The 26,294-nt window shown below is 43.3% G+C and overlaps 1 protein-coding gene across 1 annotated transcript in view; it reads left to right on the top strand.

The window, feature by feature from the left end:
- The window catches only part of slit1a (slit homolog 1a), a 159,278-nt gene extending 147,908 nt beyond the window's left edge, over nucleotides 1-11,370 (top strand). Inside the window, exons 32-37 of the mRNA XM_079512412.1 lie at nucleotides 1-47; nucleotides 801-931; nucleotides 1,296-1,450; nucleotides 4,769-5,057; nucleotides 7,139-7,350; nucleotides 8,999-11,370. The exon at nucleotides 1-47 is cut by the window's left edge and continues 182 nt beyond it. Of these exons, the coding sequence (XP_079368538.1) occupies nucleotides 1-47; nucleotides 801-931; nucleotides 1,296-1,450; nucleotides 4,769-5,057; nucleotides 7,139-7,350; nucleotides 8,999-9,240 (1,076 nt within the window). The 3' untranslated portion in view covers nucleotides 9,241-11,370. The remainder of the gene's footprint in view (nucleotides 48-800; nucleotides 932-1,295; nucleotides 1,451-4,768; nucleotides 5,058-7,138; nucleotides 7,351-8,998) is intronic.
- The last annotated feature ends 14,924 nt before the right edge of the window (nucleotides 11,371-26,294 follow it).

Raw genomic sequence — 26,294 nt, 5'->3', positions numbered from 1 at the left:
TGCTGTCCGACCTGAAGAACTGGCCCCAAGCCAACATCACTCTGCAGGTGAGCGGCCGCACGGCACACTCTAGAAGAAAAGCCTTCACTGTAACATCCTCCAGTGTTCATTAATTTAAAGGACATGTTTTAATCTTTTATAGTACCTTTTATATTTTGCACGTGAACTACAGGCTGACTTGGTGCTTTTTGGCCCAAACACAAGTATAACTGATAAAACAAAACAAAAAGATGTAACTGTAAATTAATAAGAAAAAATAGGTAAATGAAATTCAAAAGAAAATAATACATCCATAGAGCTTTAAAAACATGTGTGGATTACATTGATTGATTTAATACTTTATTAACAATTTGCAGAAAAAAGCACATGAAAGCACAGTTCAATACAAGGTCTGCTAAGAGGATTTCAAACCCAGGAAGGATTGTTTCCATTGGGGTCCTTCATATTCAATTCATCTGAACATTTAATGAACATATTTCATTCATTATGATTTTTTTTTACGTGCGTATGCCCCCACGCTCATATATATTGTCGTCGCCCAAATGAAGACAGTGAAGCAACTCCACGCACGCCCACAGATCTGGTATAGCCAGGAGGGTTTCGCAACACGCATTATTTCCGCGTACACTGTACGTCACACGTGCTCGGTGCAGCTCGGCCGTTATAGGCGTTGTGAATCATGGAAATAGTGAACGTTTTGCAACAGAGGTGTTGTAGTTTATTTATGTTGTCTACTGTCCTTAATACATCTCAGAGTTTACAAATGGATAAATTAACACTCCGGATGTGACCATGTGCAGGTGTCGACAGCGGAGGATAACGGGATTCTCCTGTACAACGGGGACAACGACCACATCGCCGTCGAGCTGTACGAAGGACACGTCAAGGTCAGCTATGACCCCGGCAGCCAGCCCGGGCACGCCATCTACAGGTGAGGAGGTTCCAACTACATCAATTATACCTGTGTCAACTAAACTGTTTTAAATGATGCTTTAAATAGGACTGATTGTAGGGCTACACTATTTGTGTCCGTCTCTTGTTATGCATTTCTATTGAACTATATGTTTTTGTATGTATCTTATGGGGTTGTAGCAGGGATGTAAGCCCAAGACAAATTTCCCTTGTGGACAATTAAAGTTAACCTTGACCTGAACCTTGTGTGTGTGTGTGTGTGTGTGTGTGTGTGTGTGTGTGTGTGTGTGTGTGTGTGTGTGTGTGTGTGTGTGTGTGTGTGTGTGTGTGTGTGTGTGTGTGTGTGTGTGTGTGTGTGTGTGTGTGTGTGTGTGTGTGAGCAGTACCGAGACGATCAACGACGGGCAGTTCCACACGGTAGAGCTGGTGACCTTTGACCGGATGATGAACCTGAGCATCGACGGGGGTATCCCCACCAGCATGGACAGCTTTGGGGCGGTGCGGCCCCTCAACGGCGAGGCTCCGCTATACGTGGGGGGTAGGGGCCCTCTCCAGAACACACCCCTCTCCACTGCAGGCACTACAACTATACTACACTACTGTCACCCCACCCCCTCGCTATGTCACCACCGCAACCAACCCCCAACCCCCCGCAGACCAGTGGTGGAAGAAGTACTCTGATTTGTTGTTACTTGAGTAGCAATACCACTGTGCTACGAGTAAAACACCTGTATTACTTGACGAAAAGTATTGCCATCAGAATTAGTACTGAAATATCTTTCACAATTTGTCAAAAACATTTTGAAAATAGCACATCTACTCACGCCACGAGGTTAGTAGATCTGCTATCGCTGAATTATAGTAGCTCTAAAATATCTATGTTTTATAGTAATAATCTACATCTGCAAAGTAACAAGTAAAGATGTCAAATAATTGTTGTGGAGCAAAAGCCAAAGCAAAGAAATTGAAATACTCAAGGAAAGTAACAGTACCTCAAAACAGAATAGCCCACAGTACAGGAGTAAATGTACTTAGTTACTTTCCACCACTGCCTGCAACCCAGCCCCACCTCCACCTTCCACCAAACCCATGCCCAACCACACCCATGCCCCACCCCAACCACCCCCATGCCCCACCCCAACCACACCCATGCCCCACCCCAACCACCCCCATGCCCCACCCCCATGCCCCACCCCAACCACACCCATGCCCAACCACACCCATGCCCCACCCCAACCACACCCATGCCCCACCCCAACCACACCCATGCCCCACCCCAACCACACCCATGCCCCACCCCAACCAAACCAATGCCCAACCACACCCATGCCCCACCCCCAACCACACCCATGCCCCACTCCCAACCACACCCATGCCCCACCCCAACCACACCCATGCCCCACCCACACCCATGCCCCACCCATGCCCCACCACCGCCCCACCCATGCCCCACCACACCCATGCCCCACACCCAACCACACCCATGCCCCACCCCAACCACATCCATGCCCCACCCCAACCACACCCATGCCCCACCCCCAACCACACCCATGCCCCACACCCAACCACACCCATGCCCCACCCCAACCACATCCATGCCCCACCCCAACCACACCCATGCCCCACCCCCAACCACACCCATGCCCCACACCCAACCACACCCATGCCCCACCCCAACCACATCCATGCCCCACCCCAACCACACCCATGCCCCACACCCAACCACACCCATTCCCATCTCCAGCCATGACTGTGTTTGCTAGAGGCGACATATTGCAGAATATTCATCACACAGTAAAATTAGGGATGCACGATATAATCGGTAGTATAATCGGAATCGTCCATAATAATGCCATATCGGTATCGGATTGGTCTCAATATAAATCAGATTATTTAATCGGTTTTCACACCAGCAAAAAAATGAAAAATGAAAGAAATTCATCAATGAGTTCGATATAAATATAAATTATTAATACCTTTATTCTAGAACAAAAGCCAAATTAAATATGATGTAATGTCATTCAGTTGTGAAAACAGACACTTGGAAAAGAGTATTGGCTATTTATTGATTGATTGAATACTTTATTAACAGGCTTTGGGCCAAGCCCCTAGGGCCTAGGCTTCCATTGTGGTCCTCTGTATAATATCGGAATCGGCAGATATGACCCTGCAAATAATCGGAGATCAGATATCGATCATAACATGCACCCCTAAGTAAAATTATATAAAAATATCACAATATAGCCTACAGCATATGTCTTATCTAACCTCTTATCTCCATATTCTAACTTATCTATCTATAACTGCACCAGCATAAGTCTCTGTATGTACGTACGTCTGTAATCCACGTAACTGGAAAACCGTCCGCCCCACCGATTCGAGACACGAGATCCACACTACCACAGATCCACACCACCACAGGGACATGACATACAGTACAATAACTCTAGGTCCACACCACCACAGGGACATGACATACAGTACAATAACTCTCAGGTCATTTCATAGATCCACACTACCACAGGGACATGACATACAGTACAATAACTCTCAGGTCATTTCATGTAACATATTGCTTAACATAAAGCACTCGGTGAACCCATGCTTTTTCCATAGACCAAGGGTTCCCAAACTTTTCAGGCCGTGACCCCCCAAATAATGATATTTGAACCCCCCACCCACCCACCCACCCACCCTGACAAGCACTTGGAATTGTAGACATTACTTCCAGAACTTTCCAACGCCTCACACTGCGAGGTGTTGTAAACTTGTAGATCGCTTATTTTCACATTTTTTTCCTCTTTCTTACGTAATATTTGACAATTTGGTTTTAAATAAATACATTGGGGACCCCCGTCCCCCAGTTTGGAATCCACTGCTATAGACTTAAATACTGCAATACCTTCACAAGACATTTATACTGTGTGCAAAGTGTGCCCCCTAGTGACTCTTATTTGAACTACCAGACACAGTCTTCACTTCAATCACATTATGTTTTGTTATTGGCATGCCTTTTAAATGCAGACATTCATTTACATTATGTATCTATGTGTTGTTGTGTATGTGTTTTGAACAGCGTTATTTTTTTGGTATAATGAGTGACTGTTTTGCCACTTTTGTCACAGTGTTTGTGATGTGTTGTTTTTGTGTTGTTCGTCAGTGAATGTAACCCAGCATTCATACAAGACAACATTGATGCCTTACTGTCTGCTGTTTCAACAATGCTGTGCCTCATATTATTATGGTGTAGCAATATATTCTCTACGGAATTTGCAGAAATTAGTGATACTCTTTTGTTAAAATAAGCGTTGCATCGCTCTACATTCCAGTAGTAACTGTCTCTTCTGAAAATATATTTTCTGTTAAGAGCTGGAGAGAGGGGGAGATCCCTAGTTACTGAACAAAATCAGCATTGATTACTATTGGAATATAGAGGTTTAACCTTTTAACAAAAAACGAAAAATACCTGCACCAGTGGGACACACGTTGGTTGAAAACGCCTTCCTCCATTACTCTCATATATCAGCCCTGTGTTAGCTGTCGTGTCCTGTGGTCCCATTCCACCTCCTTCACACTTATGACCGTCTCCTCTTTCTGCTTCTCTGCCCGCCTGTCTGTCTGTCTGTCTGTCTGTCTGTCTGTCTGTCTGTCTGTCTGTCTGTCTGTCTGTCTGTCTGTCTGTCTGTCTGTCTGTCTGTCTGTCTGTCTGTCTGTCTGTCTGTCTGTCTGTCTGTCTGTCTGTGTCTGCCTGCCTGTCTGTCTGCCTGCCTGTCTGTCTGTCTGTCTGTCTGTCTGTCTGTCTGTCTGTCTGCCTGTCTGCCTGCCTGTCTGTCTGCCTCTTCTCTCTCTCTCTCAGGTATGCCGGTGGACGCTCACTCGGCAGCCTTCCGCATGTGGCAGATCCAGAACGGCTCCAGCTTCCACGGCTGCATCCAGAACCTGTACATTAACAACGAGCTGCAGGACTTCACCAAGACGCAGATGAAGCCCGGCGTGGTGCCGGGCTGCGAGCTCTGCAAGAAGATCTACTGTCTGCACGGCATCTGCCAGCCCAACGGGGACCAGGGCCCCGTGTGCCACTGCCAGCCGGGCTGGAGCGGGCCGCACTGTGACCAGCCTGCTGCCAACCCCTGCCAAGGCAGCAAGTATGTTGTACTGCTGTGCTTCTCAACCTGTGGGTGGGTCGGGACCCCAAGGGGGGGTCCCCACATGATGTTGGGGGGGGGGGGGGGTCCCCAGATGACAGTAAAGTGACAATCGAAGGACGTTTTAATACCTTAAAAGAGAAAGACCATTACTGCATTAACAGTAATCAACAAGCTATACTATAAAAACTGGTCAAAACATTGGCCGAATTGTCAAATAATATAAGAGCCAAAATTGTGAGAATAGCTGAACTACAAGCTCCCAATGACTCTCAACGCATTGTGAGAATAGCTGAACTACAAGCTCCCAATGACTCTCAACACATTGTGAGAATAGCTGAACTGCAAGCTCCCAATGACTCAACACAAGGCATTGTGAGAATAGCTGAACTACAAGCTCCCAATGACGCTCAACACATTGTGAGAATAGCTGAACTACAAGCTCCCAATGACTCTCAACACATTGTGAGAATAGCTGAACTACAAGCTCCCAATGACTCTCAACACATTGTGAGAATAGCTGAACTACAAGCTCCCAATGACTCTCAACACATTGTGAGAATAGCTGAACTACAAGCTCCCAATGACTCAACACAAGGCATTGTGAGAATAGCTGAACTACAAGCTCCCAATGACTCAACACAAGGCATTGTGAGAATAGCTGAACTACAAGCTCCCAATGACTCTCATTGTGAGAATAGCTGAACTACAAGCTCACAATGACTCAACACAAGGCATTGAGGCACTCACATGTTTTACTTGAGTAAAAGTATCAATACTGCAATGTAGTCATTTCAAACCATTTGAAAATAGCAGATCTGTGCTATTTTAAAATAGACAAAATATATATAGGGCTGAAGTGGTCCATGTATGTTTTTGTAATAATAATTACCCGATAAGACACCCGGTTCTATTCCAAGCAGGTGCGTAGGTGTAGGAGAGAAGAGACCTTTTATTTAGGAGAGAAATGTTTTGGTCGTGAAGCCTGAGAGGAAGATCTCACGGCCGAAATGACTACCGAAATGTTGTCATTTAGTGCCCTAAACAAACATTAAACTCCATAGACTCCATAAACTCCATAGCCTCATAAATAGGCATTTATGACGATTTACGTCATAAATGCTCTAAACAAACCCCATAGACTTGGCTGCCATATGACGTAATCTTCAAAAGCCATGTTTTGGAGTGCCTCAAAAAATAAATAAACATCTCATAGCATACCAGATCAGTTTCTGCAGAATGGATATAGTGCATATATTCGACACTCTCATCACTGACAAGCTTGATGTGGCCAACTACTTGAACATCTTCTTTACAAACATAGCAACAACTCTGGTTAACAAACTGCCCTCCCACTCTGGGCTCTTTGGTGTAGAGCACATTAAAACCTTCTACAGAAACCTAGGTGTTTGTAAAGACGATTTTAAACTAGTTATGGTGACAACTGATGAGGTACTTAAGAAATTGAGTGCCCTCCAGCCCCACTGGCCATGACAATATTCCCTCCAAAGACTCAGCCATCTCTATAGCTCCAATCATCACCCACATAGTAAACCTCTCCATCAAACAGGGACAGGTCCCCCAAGATTTCAAACTGGCCAAAGTAACCCCCTTGCACAAGAAAGGGAGTAAATTAGACCCCGGCAACAACCGCCCTATTTCTATTCTAAGCTCCATCTCGAAAGTGATGGAAAAAAATGTCTATGAACAGGTTGAAAAGTATCTTGCCACAAAATCTGAATCCCCCCCCACTGCCCACCATTTTTCCCCCTCACTGTATATGTTTCTTTTCCCTTTTACCTCCTTTATAATGAATTCCTGTTCTGTTCTTTGACTACCGGTATATAGAAGTGTCTATTTGTACGTCTCTAAATGTTTTGATGAATTGAACAAGGTGGACCCTCTTGTAAACAAGTGTAATGCTTAATTGGGTCGTCCACTCACAGTTAACAGTCTTTGTATTGAATTTGTGCTTGAAATGTACTGTAATTCTGCTAACAGTTTTCATATTACATATTTCAATCAATCAATCAATTATGTGACATTTAACGCGGTCTAACTGAGCCTTCGTCTCTCCACAGGTGTGTTCACGGGACGTGCATACCACTGGACAATCAGTCGTACCGCTGTGAGTGTACGGAAGGTTACCGCGGTGCCCTGTGTAACCAACAGGGGGAGCTCTTCAACCCCTGCCACCGCTTGGCGTGCAAACACGGACGCTGCCAGATCTCCGACACGGGAGACGCCTACTGTCACTGTGAGAGCGGTTACACCGGGGAGCTCTGTGACGCAGGTTGGTTTAGCACACATATACACAAACCATACAATAGCACGTGCTGGACCCAAGAACGAATGAAAACAAAGTAATTATCTAGATATTTAAAGTGTTGGAATGGCAGCAGATGTATACTGTATGTGATACTATGGACTAAAGTGCGAGAACAAAATACAAAAGTCTGTGAAGAAAAAGTCAAAGTGCAAAATGTCAGCGCGTGTCGACCGCATAGTCCACATGAGGTAAACTGACACTGGTATAATCCGCAGGTAGGTCCAAGGAAGAGCTAAAGTCTAAGACCAGCCTGACGACAGGCGGCGCTCATGCCTTGTTGGGCAGTGTGACGGCGGCCGGGTGGAAGCTGTTCATGAACCTGACGGTGTTGCTCTTGATACTGCGGTAGGCCTCCTTGCCCGGCCGCGGTCCTTCGTTGTAGGGGTTTGAACAGTTTGAGGCTGGGGTGCTGCCTGTCCTTGATGTGGCGCTGGGCTTTGACTACACACCGCTTCGGCGCGTTTGTGTAGTCATACATTTGGACTAAAAAGATAACTCAAAACAGTCCTGGTGACTTGTTTCCATTGTGGTCCTGTGTTCAATTCATAAACATAGCATAAAAAATCACACCCGTGTGAACTGAGTGGTGTAAGGTTTTATATAGCATGATCAGCTGTGGTCTGACGTAATGTCTAAGGTATTATATAAGGTAAGGTATTATTTAGCCTCACACCCGGATGTGATTTCACAACTGGCTGTTTTTGTGCAGAAAATGGTTGCTACGGTCATCCAGTTCACCCGGGTGTGATTTAATTACGTCAGAAATTATTTTGAACATAGCAACCATGCTCATTTTTTTCTGCACACAAAAGCCAGTTGTAGGAGTGGTTTACACCACTCAAAAATAACACCGAAACACAATAAAAGTAGAAAGGGGACAGGGGTGTAGGCAGTGAATGCCACCACCTTTCTAAGGGAGAGGTGAGTTTACCTCCCCCTTTGGCATCCTGAAAGATGGATTTTCAGGCCTGTGAATGAAGCCAGTGAGCCACATTATTTAAGGTATGGTGTCAGCATTCCACAGTTTGGTGGCAATGCAGTAGAAAGAGAATTTACCCAGTACAGTTCCTGGAGCGCGGGAGGCTCACCTCGCATTATGCGCTATGCCGATCGCACCATCATCACTAGTTAACCACATGGTGTCACGTATAAAATAGGAACGCCAGGTTGAACGTGGTTAACCGCTTAAATCCTGTAGTCGTAAGGCCCCTTTTCCACCAAAAGAGCTTTGGTTCTAGAACTGGCTCCGGTCTTTATTTTTTCATGATGGTTAATATCACATCTGCATCTTCCAACCTGAATTGTGATGCGGCCACTTTGTTTCCACTTCAGGGCAAGAAGAAGTACTTTTTTGGTTCCAGTTCGAACTAACATTTAGGGAAAAAAGAGCGGAACCGGTTCAACCCCGGTGGAAAAGGGGCCTTAGAGAACCAGACTTTAACCGGACTTTACAACTGTACTTTGACAATTTTTTCCATCTACACCAATCTCTTTGCCAAAAAATATCCAAGCTTGCAGATCGGCTATTTTTGCCGAATGTTCCCCCTTCCAGATTAGGCAAGCTGGGGTTCAAATGTTAATTCCCGGTGGTGGTTTGCCTCCCCCTGTCCAGAGTCTGAATGCCGAGGGGAGCCCGTCCGAGACTTCTACCAGGTGCAGCGAGGCTACGCCATCTGCCAGACCACGCGCATGGTGTCCTGGGTGGAGTGCTCCGGGGCGTGCGACACGGGCGCCTGCTGCGCCAGCCAGCGGATGAAACGCCGGAAATACTCCTTCGAGTGCAGCGATGGGACCTCCTTCAGCGAGGAGGTGGAAAAGACCATCAAGTGCGGCTGCGTGGACTGTAGCATGTAGCACCTCTCGCGCACACCTGCTAACCGCCGCCACTGAGTTGGGCGACAGGAAGGAAGGAAGTGAGAACACGAGAGAGAGAGAGAGAGAGAGAGAGAGAGAGAGAGAGAGAGAGAGAGAGAGAGAGAGGACTGGAGGAAAGCATAGGGAGAGAAAGAAAGAGGGAGAGAGAGAGAGAGAGTATAAAGAAATATATATAAAACCTCTATCTATATATTATGGACAACAATGTTTGTAAAATAAGACATTTCCTTCCCTTCCAAGGGTGCGTGACCTTACAGTACAGTGACAGAGAAATCAACAATACAGCGCCGACACCCATTGCATCTGCAACCACAGCGTTGGAAAGTCCAAGAGGTCCAGAGGTTTCAGGGTGTTCCGTTCAGAGACATCCCTCCCCCTCCGTGAAAATGAATCCACAACCATCACTGAGGCCTCTGGCAGTCTAGTCAACCACCTCCCATGTTCACTTCCTGCGAGGGCGGACGGACGGACGGACGGCACATTCTGTGAAGAGGAAGAGAAAAGGTAAACAATGTAGAGAGAGATTGAACGGTGAGCGGATGAGAGGAGAGCGGGACCGTTTTGACTTGGCAAAGCTATTTTGAGTTGAGCTTGGCTGGGCTTATTTATCTAAGCGGGGACTGACTGGGCTGTGGTTTGGATTTGGGTCGAGTTAAATGAGTTGCCGGTCGAGGTGTAGCGATTTCTCTGCCGGGTTTTACGGCTTTTCCATCCACGCATGCGCGACCCACGTCGAATTGAACAGGAGGAAGGTCAGGTCAAAGTGGCACATAAATCCAACGGGGATGAGGGGGGCTTTCAGGCTTGGTGGTCCGCTGTGAGTTTACCTTACATAACGTTCAGTACATAGAAACTCCATGGAGATACAGACTGCACTGACTAGCAGCACTGAGAAATAGTCATGCATGTGATCGGACACACACACACGTGTGCGCGCACACACACGCACGTACACACACACACACACACACACACACACACACACACACACACACACACACACACACACACACACACACACACACACACACACACACACACACACACACACACACAGTCTTGCAGTGAGAGGACTTGTTTGGTATAATTCCGTCTGTTCTCTACACACAGAGACCCCATGTAGTGCGGGCAGTGCCCGGCTGTTATCTGTTCCCCCAGAATGCATTGCCTCAAGGTTAGGCCAATTTGCATAAGCCCCTCCCCCAATGAGAAGGAGGATGTTCAGCCCCTCCCCTCTATGCTTGCAGTATTAAACTTGTGCAAACAGTTGCATGTGCAGAGAAAACGTTTGCCAATGAATATGTAGAGCTTCTTATATCATCAATGTTATTTCAAAACAAAAACTTTCAGATTAGTCTTTTGTTTTGGTTGTTTTCTCATTTGGTTTTGTTTTTGTTTTTTTGTTTTATTTGTTATATTTTGTTTCATGATGTAACCTAACTCCTTTTAGCCCTCTCTTTATACAGAAATGCCTAACAGATTCTAATATATATATATTTGTATTTCTTTTTGGTATAGTATTTTTCTATGTTAAAGAGTAAGTCTGTGTTTTCTGGAAGCTGTGGAGCTGGTGGAAAGGTATCCGACAGGCTCCCCAGGTGTTTTATGATTTATTGATTTCACTTGCTCAAACCACCTAATTTGTAATTGGCCAAGAAGAGAGCGGTTGATTGGCCTTTTATTTTTAATTTTATTTTTTGTATAGGAGTCAGTATTGGTCTAGAAATCTGTTTAATATTGTATATGTTGTCTTCCATGTGAATATTACATCTAATTCATGCAGAGTCTGTGCTTGTTTTTATTTTTTATTTATTTTATCTAAAGGCTTTTTCCTGTAGAAAGTAAAAGGCATACATTGTTGCTGAATTTCAAATATTTTCAAAAATGTAAAAAAATAAAAAGGAAAAAAAAATAAAAGAAAAAAGACAGAGGGAGAGAAAAAAGTTACAAAAATAAAAGGATCATAAAAAGCTGTAAGGTATTCAGAGAAAGAGAGTCCCGACAGTGTTTATTCTTCCTCACTCCGGCTCAGACATTCCTTGTTTGCTGCAACGGCCGCGAGAGGGCAGAGCCGAGATAGAAAGAATCGAGAAAAAATTAAAAAAACAATATATCCCCCTGCGATTCGATCTCCCCTGTAATTACCATACCACACTTGAAAATATGCAGAAAGGTTTCAGATTGTGTTCATGTTCATTTTTGTTGTATTTTCGTCATTTTCATTTGATAACATGTTTGCCATAAAGAGAGGTACTTCGAGGTTGATTTTATAGTTTAATGCTGCGATCCGCAACTTTCACGTCCCGCCCTAACCGGGATTCAAAACCCGGTCCCTCCCCCGTGCATGAGCGTAAACTAAAGAGAGAGTATGTTTTTGGGGGGGTGGATTATTTTCCGTTGAGTTCAATTTGCGGAGAGATGGAGGCATTTATCATTATTGTATTAACATACTCTACCGCATATACAGATGGTTGGTTACAATAATGTTTTGTTCACAAAACAAGTTGTGGATCGCAGCTTTAAAAGAGTTCAAATGTAGTCAAGCTCAACTGATCAATAAGCTGCTGTCAAGCCAGAAGATATGGGATCAAGTAGCCTCTATAGATCTATAGATCTATACATGGAGGCAGATCCTCCTTGATCTGTTAGAACAGACATGTAAAGAATTATATGCCTACTACTGACAGATATACAAAAGAGGAAGTGCTAGCCATTTTTAAATGTCTGTCAATTCTGACCGGCTATATAGACCATATGATAGGGAAGAAATGGTGCCAATTTACAGTGAACTAAACAGTCATACCTGAATGTATAAATGTGTATAGATAAATATGACCTATGCTTATTCATGAAGTGGTAACTTTTAGCTGTTATTTAGTTTTTCCAGTGTAAGATATAAGACCCATCCCATTCTGTGTCATAAGTGGCGGTCCCTAAGGATGGACCTGATTCTCTCAGAGGACAAGGGAACTTGTTTGATCCATGTCACTCATCTAAAATCATTCTTGAGGTGTGATCCCTGATCTGCACCAAATATTGCCCACATCTCTGCGCTCCTGTCCGTATCCATCCCCACGTTCAACTTTGTTTTTTCATACTGTTAATGTGATCCTAAGTGGTGTAACAATCCCACCAAGGAATCTCATGAGCAGTGATTTATGCTTTGGTGACAATGACACCTTTATTATAATAATTAAAAGAAATAGGCAGTCGACAAGCTCCCAAAAGCGTTGAATATGCGACATGTTGTGAGCTTGTAGGTCAGCTTTCTTCAGTGCACGACAGCATCGTACAATGAAGTATGAATCAGGCTTCATGGTGGTTTGCACACGTATGTATACACATTATACGCGGGAACTGCTCGCGAGTATTTCTCATCAAAACTATTCGCATAGTTGATGCTTCATTCATACATAGGTTGAAGCCTTTATTCACGGTTAAAATAAAATAAAAACATGACATTGGTTCCGAATATTAAATGTGTCCCTTTACCGTCGCGTAGGCTAATAGCTTTCTGTGAGTGTAGCCTATAATCATGACAGTTTGAAAAAAAAAGAAATTCAGGAGAATTTATCGCACACAAAAAACCCAAATTGTCCCCAGTGTGTAAGGACTGTTTAGTCAACAAAGCATAAATAAGGCCTAGAGCCCAAACCACACCAGTTGCAACTACTCGCAAAGTAGTCGCAACTCCTTGCAACAAAACAGTTTTAAGGTCAACCACACCAACTCCTTGCTGCAACTGCCATTGGGGATAATGTTTGCAAGGAATTGCAAGTAGTTGCATGGAGTTGCGTGGCGACTCATTGGTGCGGTTTGGGCTTTAGGCTACACATCTCATAGAGGTGTACCTTTCTAGTGGAATGGCTTCTGTTTGTTTCCCTGTCTCCTTCCCCTTTGTCTGCACTGATCTGTACTGGACAGGTGAATTCAACTTCCTGGTAGAGACATCTTTAGTGTTGCTTTGTGCTATATTGAGATGTAATTCCGTTATCGGGTCAGGTGACCATAAAACCATTTCCCATCTTATGAACTGTTTTCATAAACATGTTAATGTAAGACACAATGTCTCTGTTGTATTGAACTGGTGCAAAAAACATTTAAAAACTAAAATAAAAAAAGAACAAAAAAAAAGTTAAAAAAAAAAAAAAGAAATATTCTCTGGTTCTGTCCTACAGATAAGCTTCTGTTTGCTTTGTATGTTGCAGGATTCATGGTGGGATTGAACTGATAAACTCCCAATAATGCTGAATGTATGTAGTGCCACCGACATAATGTTTACCGAAACTCCACTCTTTTCATTCATTAAACTTTATCGTGTGTGCTTTTAAAACACAGTGTGTCGTCTCTCATTGTGCTGTGTGTGGATTCATGGGTTCTAAACAAAATTACAAACACTGCCAAAATTTAAAAAAATCACACTTGTGTGAAGTGAGGGGCGCTGATTATTTATATCGGCCACATGACGTTTTACGTCATCATTTAGTGGCCTCCTGCCCAAAACAAATAAGGTCCATATGGAGGACGTTTTTTTGCTTGTCCCTCCCATGACATTTCTTAAAAACAAAAGCAAATATAGCAGATCTACAGGCTCATATGAGCTCTTCTTGCAATTTTTCCCTGCAAGCCAAATTACGTCATGATGACGTTATGATGACATCCTCCAGTGCCGTTCAGGACTAGGCCAGATCACAGCCCATATGGAGATGATCTTTATGTCATTTCCAGGACTTCTTCCCCAGTTGAAATAATATAGCTTATTCTGGGCCAGATCTGACTAGTTATGATATGACTTGATATGACGTCCATCTTAGTTGGCAGAATTTATGTTGGTTGAAATCAGGTGATATTCTAGGACAGATCAGACTAGTCTTGGTTTGACTTGATCTGGCCCCAATCGAGACATCACTAATTTGTCGAGATCCTGACTGTGCTTGCTGGGAATTGCTAACCCTAATCCCTAAGTGGTTACAATGAATGGTCACTCATTTGCAGACAATGCAGCTGTGAAAGCTCATCCCTCTTGAACCGCTCTACCATACGTATGGTCAGCCCCCTCCGTCCTGCAGACAGTGCCCTTCTCGGGCTCCCACACTTTAGTCGGGCAGGTGTGAGGCTTGATGGTGTCGGATACAGTGGTCAGCAAGCTTTGGATGATGCACTTTGATGTTGTCCGTCACACTATGCCTATCGGCGTAGTAGGTTGATGTTCTGCCGTGATATACATCAGTGGCACAGCAGCAGCTAAGTCAGTCATCTAGGATGGTCATGAGGGTCCCAAGTCTCCGAGCCATAGAGCATTTCAAGGACCTCCGCTCCGGTTTGATATGCATTAGGCCACCACAGACCCCCAAAACGATAGCATTTCGATCTCCATGACCCTGAACTACACTATAATCCTAACTCTGAGACTGTATGAACCAAACGGACCCACAACCTTTATGGGCCCATTTGCACAATCTCAGTTACAGACCCCCCATAACCCCTCAAGGACCCCTGGGGTTCTCTGGACCCCGTGTTGAGAGCCAGTGTATAGTAGGTCTGACTACTCACAGTGAAACAGTGGCCGTATAGTCTTCTGCTGAGGGCCCACATCCACACCAGTCACAGTACAAGACATTTAGTCATTCATAACAGAAAAAGTGCCTGGAATATCAGAAAATCAATCAAAGCAACTAGACCGACCAATAAAAGCAGCAATGGATCCGACAGGATCACTAGTAACGCAGAGCCACTCAGTATCCGAATGGCTATTGAATAAGTTAGACAAAACACACCCATGGTGTGCCCGACCAAACCCATGAAGATGGCGTCCTTCAGGAGCCGCCTGTCATCGCCCGATGTCAGCAGCACCTCGTCTTTGTCCTCCTCGTCATACACTATATCGTAACGCACCATTTTCCTCTTCTTGACCCGGCACTTTGGGTCTGCCAGTTTTGTGAGCTTGTAGAACCGGCAGCTGCTGCTCCTGCAAGGCCCCTCAGACGGAGGGGGGGATGGGGAGGGGGGGGTGGCGTCTGCTTGACTCTCCTCCGATGCGTCTCTGGTCCTCTTTGATTTGCTGAAGAGACCCTTCTTTACCCTGATCAGGAAACTGACCATCGCTGGGACAGTCCTCCGAGGTCAAAGCCCTGTTGAAAAGGGATGTTCGTAATGTAGCCTAGGGTATTCGACAGCTTTCGTCCAATTTTAGGTATATGGGTGGCATGGGGGCATAAACAGGCTAAATGTGACCCCGGCTCAGACACCAGCTGTATATATGGTGTGGAACGGTGACGTCACTATGGGAGCCCCAGTGGTGAAAGTATCTTGGAGTTCCCAGAAATTATGAGAGACGCCAACTGGCCGTGCCACTTCCAGGGTCAAACCCCCCAATACCCCCGAAATACATAGAACACTGCATTGTGGCACAGTTATATCTAACCTATAAAACACCATACACCTGCATTAGGCTACCTACTTCATTACACTTACTATAACATGATTGATTGTAAGTCATATTCCTATTTTTATACCATAATCACAAGGAAATGGAATGCTTCAACCATATACCAGGTATAATAAGCTCATGGCATGTACTAAACACACAAACCTGAATTTGATCAGTTTGGATAATTGAGGCATACACGAGAAACATAATTATTATCATTCAATAATTTATTTTGTCAATGTGCAAAATAACAGTAACCCCAACCTCCATCTCGTAATATGTTTCTCAACCTGCATGCTCTGGATCCCCCAGACACATGTAAAGCGTATTTGAGTATTTAGAAAAGTGCTGATTCCTGATATATTATTATATTGCGACCGATGAAAACGTGCATTTCCCATCAGTCCGTCCGTACTGTGGAGACACATGCTGGAACTTTTTAATTTGAAATATTTTGTAGTTTCTGAGTTATTTAACACTCCGACCACGAAAACCGTATTAATACGGTTTTAATTAGCCATGCGTCCGGTGCTAGACACGTATCAATACGTTTCGAGCACTTTTTTATTGAATACTTTCAATCGCCTTTCTACACACCCGGACAATATATCAAGCATTGTCACGTAATGGCGGCTCGGAGGCTACCATGCGAGCGTATACAACTCCAGTCAACAGAATCACTGCATAACAAACCGATCGGCTCGTATCCACCTCTCATCCTGTTTCTCCCTCTTTGTTTCAGGGGAGGGGATGGGGAGGGCTCCCCTCCCTCCTGCTTGTTTCAGCGGAGGGCGTGTAGTGTGTGAGTGTCTGTCGGTCAGATTCATGTCTCCTTTTCTTCTGCATACTCAAACAAGAAAACTATCACGGATTGTATCGTCCCTCTATGAGGGACGGTGGGCGGTTATTTCTTTATGATGATGATCAACGCCGGTCAGATGGAACAATGCAAATACGCGCTGTTGTGTTACTGGAGGGGGGCAGCAACACTAACCGCCTCACATCAACCTCGGTCTTTCAACCTCGGAGGAAAAAACAGCAACACCACCGTACATCGGCGAACTCGGCTAGCCGAGTTGGAACGATACACAGTGACAGACACGTACATAGATGGATATAGATGGTATCAGTAATCTATCCGCTCCACCATCACTACCTTTGCCAGACTGGGTGAGATTTCCGTGCGCTTTTATCTTCTTCTTTCTTCAAAGTAAAGTTACAGAGTATAGAGCGGTATTTGAACCCACTATGTCTGTGGACAGGTCTACACTTAACACTAGGAGCTATCACGCTCTCTGTTGAGAGTTCAAACCCAGCTGAGGTCCGTGGACTTTCACTCTGGAGCATATTTTGGAGAAGAACACTGGAAAGAGATGGAAAGCTGAGGATGTTCTCAAAAAGCATTTTTTCATGATTTTCATCATTTTTTTTAAATCCTCCAAAATCATGAAAAACGACATACTATAGCATGTCTTCCGAAACCATAAACTATAGTATGTCGTTTTTTGATGATTTTCATCATTTTTTAAAAATCCTTCAAAATCATGAAAAACGACATATCTATAGTATGTCTTCCGAAACCATGAACTATAGTATGTCGGGTTTTTTTCATGTTTTGTAGTTTCTGAGATATTTAACTTAAACGCCCAATGCATTCTCAATGGCAATAGCACAAACTTTGGCATGTTACTAGTCCTACATACTTACACCTAGAAACCCCATTCAAACCTATTTAGGTTCATCTTACGGTGGACATGTTTGCCTGAAAAGGAATCTTTGAAATGTTTCATAGTTTTAGAAATATAGTGCTTTAAATTTGAGAAATGTATAATGGCAGATAGTGGCACGTCAAAAAATCACTTTCACCTAGAAACTCCATTCACACGTTTTATAATTCAGCTTACTGTGGAGACACATGCTGGAACTTTTTACTTTGAAATGTTTTGTAGTTTCTGAGTTATTTAACTTAAACGCCCAATGCATTCCCAATGCATGGCAATAGCACAAACTTTGGCATGTTACTAGTCCTACATACTTACACCTAGAAACCCCATTCAAACCTATTTAGGTTCATCTTACGGTGGACATGTTTGCCTGAAAATGAATCTTTGAAATGTTTCATAGTTTTAGAAATATAGTGCTTTCAAATTTGATACATTTATAATGGGGCTCAATGGCAGACATTGGCACGTCGAAAAATCACTTTAACCTAGAAACTCCATTCACACTTTTTATAATTCAGCTTTCTGTGGAGACACATGCTGGAACTTTTTACTTTGAAATGTTTTGTAGTTTCTGAGTTATTTGCCTGAACAGGTCCACCGTAAGATGAACCTAAATAGGTTTGAATGGGGTTTCTAGGTGTAAGTATGTAGGACTAGTAGCATGCCAAAGTTTGTGCTATTGCCATTGGGAATGCATTGGGCGTTTAACTTAAATAACTCAGAAACTACAAAACATTTCAAAGTAAAAAGTTCCAGCATGTGTCTCCACAGTAAGCTGAATTATAAAACGTGTGAATGGAGTTTCTAGGTGAAAGTGATTTTTTGACGTGCCACTATCTGCCATTATACATTTCTCAAATTTAAAGCACTATATTTCTAAAACTATGAAACATTTCAAAGATTCCTTTTCAGGCAAACATGTCCAGCGTAAGATGAACCTAAATAGGTTTGAATGGGGATTCTAGGTGTAAGTATGTAGGACTAGTAGCATGCCAATGATATAATTTTCGGACGGCATACTATAGCATGTAGTTTTTCGTGGTTTTGGAGGATTTGAAAAAAAGATGAAAATCATGAAAAAACGACTTACTATATATAGTCCATGGTTTGGGACGGCATAATATATTATGTCATACTTTCATGATTTTGGGACACTATGTCAGAGCCAGGACTTGAACCTGCACCCTCCTGATTCCCAGGCAGGCTCTGCACCCAGTGAGCCACTGTGCATGCTGTTCTTAAAAGCCTGAATAGATAATGACAGAAGAGCCAGAGACTTGTTTCCATTGTGGTTCATAAACATTAGAACGTCTAGAGATAAACAACAGCAAAAGAAACAATAGACAAATCTCCTGTTATTTTATTTTTTGTATTTTATTTTTGTATCAATGTTGTACTCAAAGGGAACAGCAGACTGCATTGTGGCAGGTAGCAAGTAGATCAGTGCCTTAGCACACTGGCTGCATGATCTGGAGATTGTGGGTTCAAACCCCACTCAAATCTTTACTTGCCAAAATCTGCCATTGACCCCCATTCTGAATTTCTCAAATTTAAAACCACTATATTTCTAAAACTATGAAACATTTCAAAGATTCCTTTTCAGGCAAACATGTCCACCGTGAGATGAACCTAAATAGGTTTGAATGGGGTTTCTAGGTGTAAGTATGTAGGACTATTAGCATGCCAAAGTTTGTGCTATTGCCATTGGGAATGCATTGGGCGTTTAAGTTAAATAACTCAGAAACTACAAAACATTTCAAAGTAAAAGGTTCCGGCATGTGTCTCCACAGAAAGCTGAATTATAAAAAGTGTGGATGGAGTTTCTAGGTGAAAGTGCTTTTTTGACGTGCCAATATCTGCCATTGAGCCCCATTGTAAATGTCTAAAATTTGAAAGCACTATATTTCTAAAACGATGCAACATTTCAAAGATTCCTTTTCAGGCAAACATGTCCACCGTAAGATGAACCTAAATAGGTTTGAATGGGGTTTCTAGGTGTAAGTATGTAGGACTAGTAGCATGCCAAAGTTTGTGCTATTGCCATTGGGAATGCATTGGGCGTTTAACTTAAATAACTCAGAAACTACAAAACATTTCAAAGTAAAAAGTTCCAGCATGTGTCTCCACAGTAAGCTGAATTTGAAACAGTGTGAATGCAGTTTCTAGGTGAAAGTGCTTTTTTGACGTGCCAATATCTGCCATTGAGCCCCATTGTAGATTTCTCAAATTTGAAAGCACTATTTTTCTAAAACTATGAAACATTTCAAAGATTCCTTTTCAGGCAAACGTGTCCACCGTAAGATGAACCTAAGTAGGTTTGAATGGGGTTAGGACTAGTAGCGTGACGACGAGTATAATAAACTGGAAGAAAAGTAACGAGTGTGTGTTCTGGTCCTGTTGGTTGAGCAGAGCAGGACCTATAAACCTTGAAGGTTTAAAGGGCCTTCTCAGCTCAATCAACAGGACCAGAACACACCTGGGCTGGCTGCCAGGATCACATCCACCAATGGGGAGGCTGTCTGTGTCCTGTCATGGTTTCCCCTCTGTATTATCTGATTAACATCCACGATAACACTTCAAAGCACTAAAGACACCTTTGATGCACAGCACCATTCAAATGCTCTGTACATGATCCCAAGGCCCCATTTGAAAAGTGACACCAAGAAGAACAACTTACAACCTAACAATCACTGAGAGCTCAGTGGCACCCTTGTTAAGATGACGTCCATGTGAGCCAGAGGTTGTGAGTTCAAATCCAGCTGAGTTCCTACTTTCCCTCTGCAGCATGTTTTGGAGAATAACATCCAGAAGAGAACTGGAAAGAGATGGAAAGCTGAGGAGATTCTCAGAGAGCATAGTGCCACACTGTGATAAGGTCACTCCGAGACCATGGGCTATAGCCCATCGTCTCGGAGTCATTTTCGTCTTTTTTCAAATCCTCAAAAATGATGAAAAACGGCATGCTATAGTATGCCGTCCGATATGGGCTATAGCCCATGGTCATAAATGATGAAAAACGAGGATTTGAAAGAAAGACGAAAATGACTCCGAGACCATGGGCTATAGCCCATCGTCTCAGAGTCATTTTCGTCTTTTTTCAAATCCTCAAAAATGATGCAAAACGGCATGCTATAGTATGCCGTTCGAGACCATGGGCTATAGCCCATCGTCTCGGAGTCATTTTCGTCTTTTTTCAAATCCTCAAAAATGATGCAAAACGGCATGCTATAGTATGCCGTTCAAGACCATGGGCTATAGCCCATGGTCTCGGAGTCATTTTCGTCTTTTTTTCAAATCCTCAAAAAAGATGAAAAACGGCATGCTATAGTATACCGTCCAATATGGGCTATAGCCCATGGTCATAAATTATGAAAAACGAGGATTTGAAAAAAGACGAAAATGACTCCGAGACCATGGGCTATAGCCCATCGTCTCGGAGTCATTTTCGTCTTTTTTTCAAATCCTCAAAAATGATGCAAAACGGCATGCTATAGTATGCCGTTCGAGACCATGGGCTATAGCCCATGGTTTTATATGATTGTATGTATTATCTGATTAACATCCACGATAACACTTAAAAGCACTAAAGACAAATTTGATGCACAGCACCATTCAAACGCTCTGTACATGATCCCAAGGCCCCATTTGAAAAGTGACACCAAGAAGAACAACTTACAACCTAACAATCACTGAGAGGTCAGTGGCACCCTTGTTAAGATGACGTCCATGTGAGCCAGAGGTTGTGAGTTCAAATCCAGCTGAGTTCCTCCTACTTTCACTCTGCAGCATGTTTTGGAGAATAACATCCAGAAGAGAACTGGAAAGAGATGTAAAGCTGAGGAGATTCTCAGAGAGCATGGTGGCACTCTGTGATAAGGTCACTCCGAGACCATGGGCTATAGCCCATCGTCTCGGAGTCATTTTCGTCTTTTTTTCAAATCCTCAAAAAATATGAAAAACGGCATGCTATAGTATACCGTCCGATATGGGCTATAGCCCATGGTCATAAATTATGAAAAACGAGGATTTGAAAAAAAGACGAAAATGACTCCGAGACCATGGGCTATAGCCCATCGTCTCGGAGTCATTTTCGTCTTTTTTCAAATCCTCAAAAATGATGCAAAACGGCATGCTATAGTATGCCGTTCGAGACCATGGGCTATAGCCCATCGTCTCGGAGTCATTTTCGTCTTTTTTCAAATCCTCAAAAATGATGCAAAACGGCATGCTATAGTATGCCGTTCGAGACCATGGGCTATAGCCTATCGTCTCTGAGTCATTTTCGTCTTTTTTCAAATCCTCAAAAATGATGCAAAACGGCATGCTATAGTATGCCGTTCGAGACCATGGGCTATAGCCCATGGTTTTATCTGATTGTATGTATTATCTGATTAACATCCACGATAACACTTAAAAGCACTAAAGACACCTTTGATGCACAGCACCATTCAAATGCTCTGTACATGATCCCAAGGCCCCATTTGAAAAGTGACACCAAGAAGAACAACTTACAACCTAACAATCACTGAGAGGTCAGTGGCACCCTTGTTAAGATGACGTCCATGTGAGCCAGAGGTTGTGAGTTCAAATCCAGCTGAGTTCCTCCTACTTTCACTCTGCAGCATGTTTTGGAGAATAACATCCAGAAGAGAACTGGAAAGAGATGGAAAGCTGAGGAGATTCTCAGAGAGCATGGTGGCACTCTGTGATAAGATCACTCCGAGACGATGGGCTATAGCCCATCGTCTCGGAGTCATTTTCGTCTTTTTTCAAATCCTCAAAAATGATGCAAAACGGCATGCTATAGTATGCCGTTCGAGACCATGGGCTATAGCCCATCGTCTCGGAGTGATTTTCGTCTCTTTTTCAAATCCTCAAAAATGATGAAAAACGGCATGCTATAGTATGCCGTCCGATATGGGCTATAGCCCATGGTCATAAATGATGAAAAACTAGGATTTAAAAAAAAGACGAAAATGACTCCGAGACCATGGGCTATAGCCCATCGTCTCGGAGTCATTTTCGTCTTTTTTCAAATCCTTAAAAATGATGAAAAACGGCATGCTATAGTATGCCGTCCGATATGGGCTATAGCCCATGGTCATAAATGATGAAAAACGAGGAGACCATGGGCTATAGCCCATGGTCTCGGAGTCATTTTCGTCTTTTTTTCAAATCCTCAAAAAAGATGAAAAACGGCATGCTATAGTATACCGTCCGATATGGGCTATAGCCCATGGTCCTAAATTATGAAAAACGAGGATTTGAAAAAAAGACGAAAATGACTCCGAGACCATGGGCTATAGCCCATGGTCTCGGAGTCATTTTCGTCTTTTTTCAAATCCTCAAAAATATGAAAAACGGCATGCTATAGTATGCCGTTCGAGACCATGGGCTATAGCCCATCGTCTCGGAGTCATTTTCGTCTTTTTTCAAATCCTCAAAAATGATGCAAAACGGCATGCTATAGTATGCCGTTCGAGACCATGGGCTATAGCCCATGGTTTTATCTGATTGTATGTATTATCTGATTAACATCCACGATAACACTTAAAAGCACTAAAGACACCTTTGATGCACAGCACCATTCAAATGCTCTGTACATGATCCCAAGGCCCCATTTGAAAAGTGACACCAAGAAGAACAACTTACAACCTAACAATCACTGAGAGGTCAGTGGCACCCTTGTTAAGATGACGTCCATGTGAGCCAGAGGTTGTGAGTTCAAATCCAGCTGAGTTCCTCCTACTTTCACTCTGCAGCATGTTTTGGAGAATAACATCCAGAAGAGAACTGGAAAGAGATGGAAAGCTGAGGAGATTCTCAGAGAGCATGGTGGCACTCTGTGATAAGATCACTCCGAGACGATGGGCTATAGCCCATCGTCTCGGAGTCATTTTCGTCTTTTTTCAAATCCTCAAAAATGATGCAAAACGGCATGCTATAGTATGCCGTTCGAGACCATGGGCTATAGCCCATCGTCTCGGAGTGATTTTCGTCTCTTTTTCAAATCCTCAAAAATGATGAAAAACGGCATGCTATAGTATGCCGTCCGATATGGGCTATAGCCCATGGTCATAAATGATGAAAAACTAGGATTTAAAAAAAAGACGAAAATGACTCCGAGACCATGGGCTATAGCCCATCGTCTCGGAGTCATTTTCGTCTTTTTTCAAATCCTTAAAAATGATGAAAAACGGCATGCTATAGTATGCCGTCCGATATGGGCTATAGCCCATGGTCATAAATGATGAAAAACGAGGAGACCATGGGCTATAGCCCATGGTCTCGGAGTCATTTTCGTCTTTTTTTCAAATCCTCAAAAAAGATGAAAAACGGCATGCTATAGTATACCGTCCGATATGGGCTATAGCCCATGGTCCTAAATTATGAAAAACGAGGATTTGAAAAAAAGACGAAAATGACTCCGAGACCATGGGCTATAGCCCATGGTCTCGGAGTCATTTTCGTCTTTTTTCAAATCCTCAAAAATATGAAAAACGGCATGCTATAGTATGCCGTTCGAGACCATGGGCTATAGCCCATCGTCTCGGAGTCATTTTCGTCTTTTTTCAAATCCTCAAAAATGATGCAAAACGGCATGCTATAGTATGCCGTTCGAGACCATGGGCTATAGCCCATGGTTTTATCTGATTGTATGTATTATCTGATTAACATCCACGATAACACTTAAAAGCACTAAAGACACCTTTGATGCACAGCACCATTCAAATGCTCTGTACATGATCCCAAGGCCCCATTTGAAAAGTGACACCAAGAAGAACAACTTACAACCTAACAATCACTGAGAGGTCAGTGGCACCCTTGTTAAGATGACGTCCATGTGAGCCAGAGGTTGTGAGTTCAAATCCAGCTGAGTTCCTCCTACTTTCACTCTGCAGCATGTTTTGGAGAATAACATCCAGAAGAGAACTGGAAAGAGATGGAAAGCTGAGGAGATTCTCAGAGAGCATGGTGGCACTCTGTGATAAGATCACTCCGAGACGATGGGCTATAGCCCATCGTCTCGGAGTCATTTTCGTCTTTTTTCAAATCCTCAAAAATGATGCAAAACGGCATGCTATAGTATGCCGTTCGAGACCATGGGCTATAGCCCATCGTCTCGGAGTCATTTTCGTCTTTTTTCAAATCCTCAAAAATGATGCAAAACGGCATGCTATAGTATGCCGTTCGAGACCATGGGCTATAGCCTATCGTCTCTGAGTCATTTTCGTCTTTTTTCAAATCCTCAAAAATGATGCAAAACGGCATGCTATAGTATGCCGTTCGAGACCATGGGCTATAGCCCATGGTTTTATCTGATTGTATGTATTATCTGATTAACATCCACGATAACACTTAAAAGCACTAAAGACACCTTTGATGCACAGCACCATTCAAATGCTCTGTACATGATCCCAAGGCCCCATTTGAAAAGTGACACCAAGAAGAACAACTTACAACCTAACAATCACTGAGAGGTCAGTGGCACCCTTGTTAAGATGACGTCCATGTGAGCCAGAGGTTGTGAGTTCAAATCCAGCTGAGTTCCTCCTACTTTCACTCTGCAGCATGTTTTGGAGAATAACATCCAGAAGAGAACTGGAAAGAGATGGAAAGCTGAGGAGATTCTCAGAGAGCATGGTGGCACTCTGTGATAAGATCACTCCGAGACGATGGGCTATAGCCCATCGTCTCGGAGTCATTTTCGTCTTTTTTCAAATCCTCAAAAATGATGCAAAACGGCATGCTATAGTATGCCGTTCGAGACCATGGGCTATAGCCCATCGTCTCGGAGTGATTTTCGTCTCTTTTTCAAATCCTCAAAAATGATGAAAAACGGCATGCTATAGTATGCCGTCCGATATGGGCTATAGCCCATGGTCATAAATGATGAAAAACTAGGATTTAAAAAAAAGACGAAAATGACTCCGAGACCATGGGCTATAGCCCATCGTCTCGGAGTCATTTTCGTCTTTTTTCAAATCCTTAAAAATGATGAAAAACGGCATGCTATAGTATGCCGTCCGATATGGGCTATAGCCCATGGTCATAAATGATGAAAAACGAGGAGACCATGGGCTATAGCCCATGGTCTCGGAGTCATTTTCGTCTTTTTTTCAAATCCTCAAAAAAGATGAAAAACGGCATGCTATAGTATACCGTCCGATATGGGCTATAGCCCATGGTCCTAAATTATGAAAAACGAGGATTTGAAAAAAAGACGAAAATGACTCCGAGACCATGGGCTATAGCCCATGGTCTCGGAGTCATTTTCGTCTTTTTTCAAATCCTCAAAAATATGAAAAACGGCATGCTATAGTATGCCGTTCGAGACCATGGGCTATAGCCCATCGTCTCGGAGTCATTTTCGTCTTTTTTCAAATCCTCAAAAATGATGCAAAACGGCATGCTATAGTATGCCGTTCGAGACCATGGGCTATAGCCCATGGTTTTATCTGATTGTATGTATTATCTGATTAACATCCACGATAACACTTAAAAGCACTAAAGACACCTTTGATGCACAGCACCATTCAAATGCTCTGTACATGATCCCAAGGCCCCATTTGAAAAGTGACACCAAGAAGAACAACTTACAACCTAACAATCACTGAGAGGTCAGTGGCACCCTTGTTAAGATGACGTCCATGTGAGCCAGAGGTTGTGAGTTCAAATCCAGCTGAGTTCCTCCTACTTTCACTCTGCAGCATGTTTTGGAGAATAACATCCAGAAGAGAACTGGAAAGAGATGGAAAGCTGAGGAGATTCTCAGAGAGCATGGTGGCACTCTGTGATAAGATCACTCCGAGACGATGGGCTATAGCCCATCGTCTCGGAGTCATTTTCGTCTTTTTTCAAATCCTCAAAAATGATGC

The sequence above is a fragment of the Electrona antarctica genome (assembly GCF_951216825.1).
Source record: "Electrona antarctica genome assembly, chromosome: 10".
NCBI lineage: Eukaryota > Metazoa > Chordata > Actinopteri > Myctophiformes > Myctophidae > Electrona > Electrona antarctica.
This window is presented reverse-complemented; position numbering and strand designations above follow the sequence as displayed.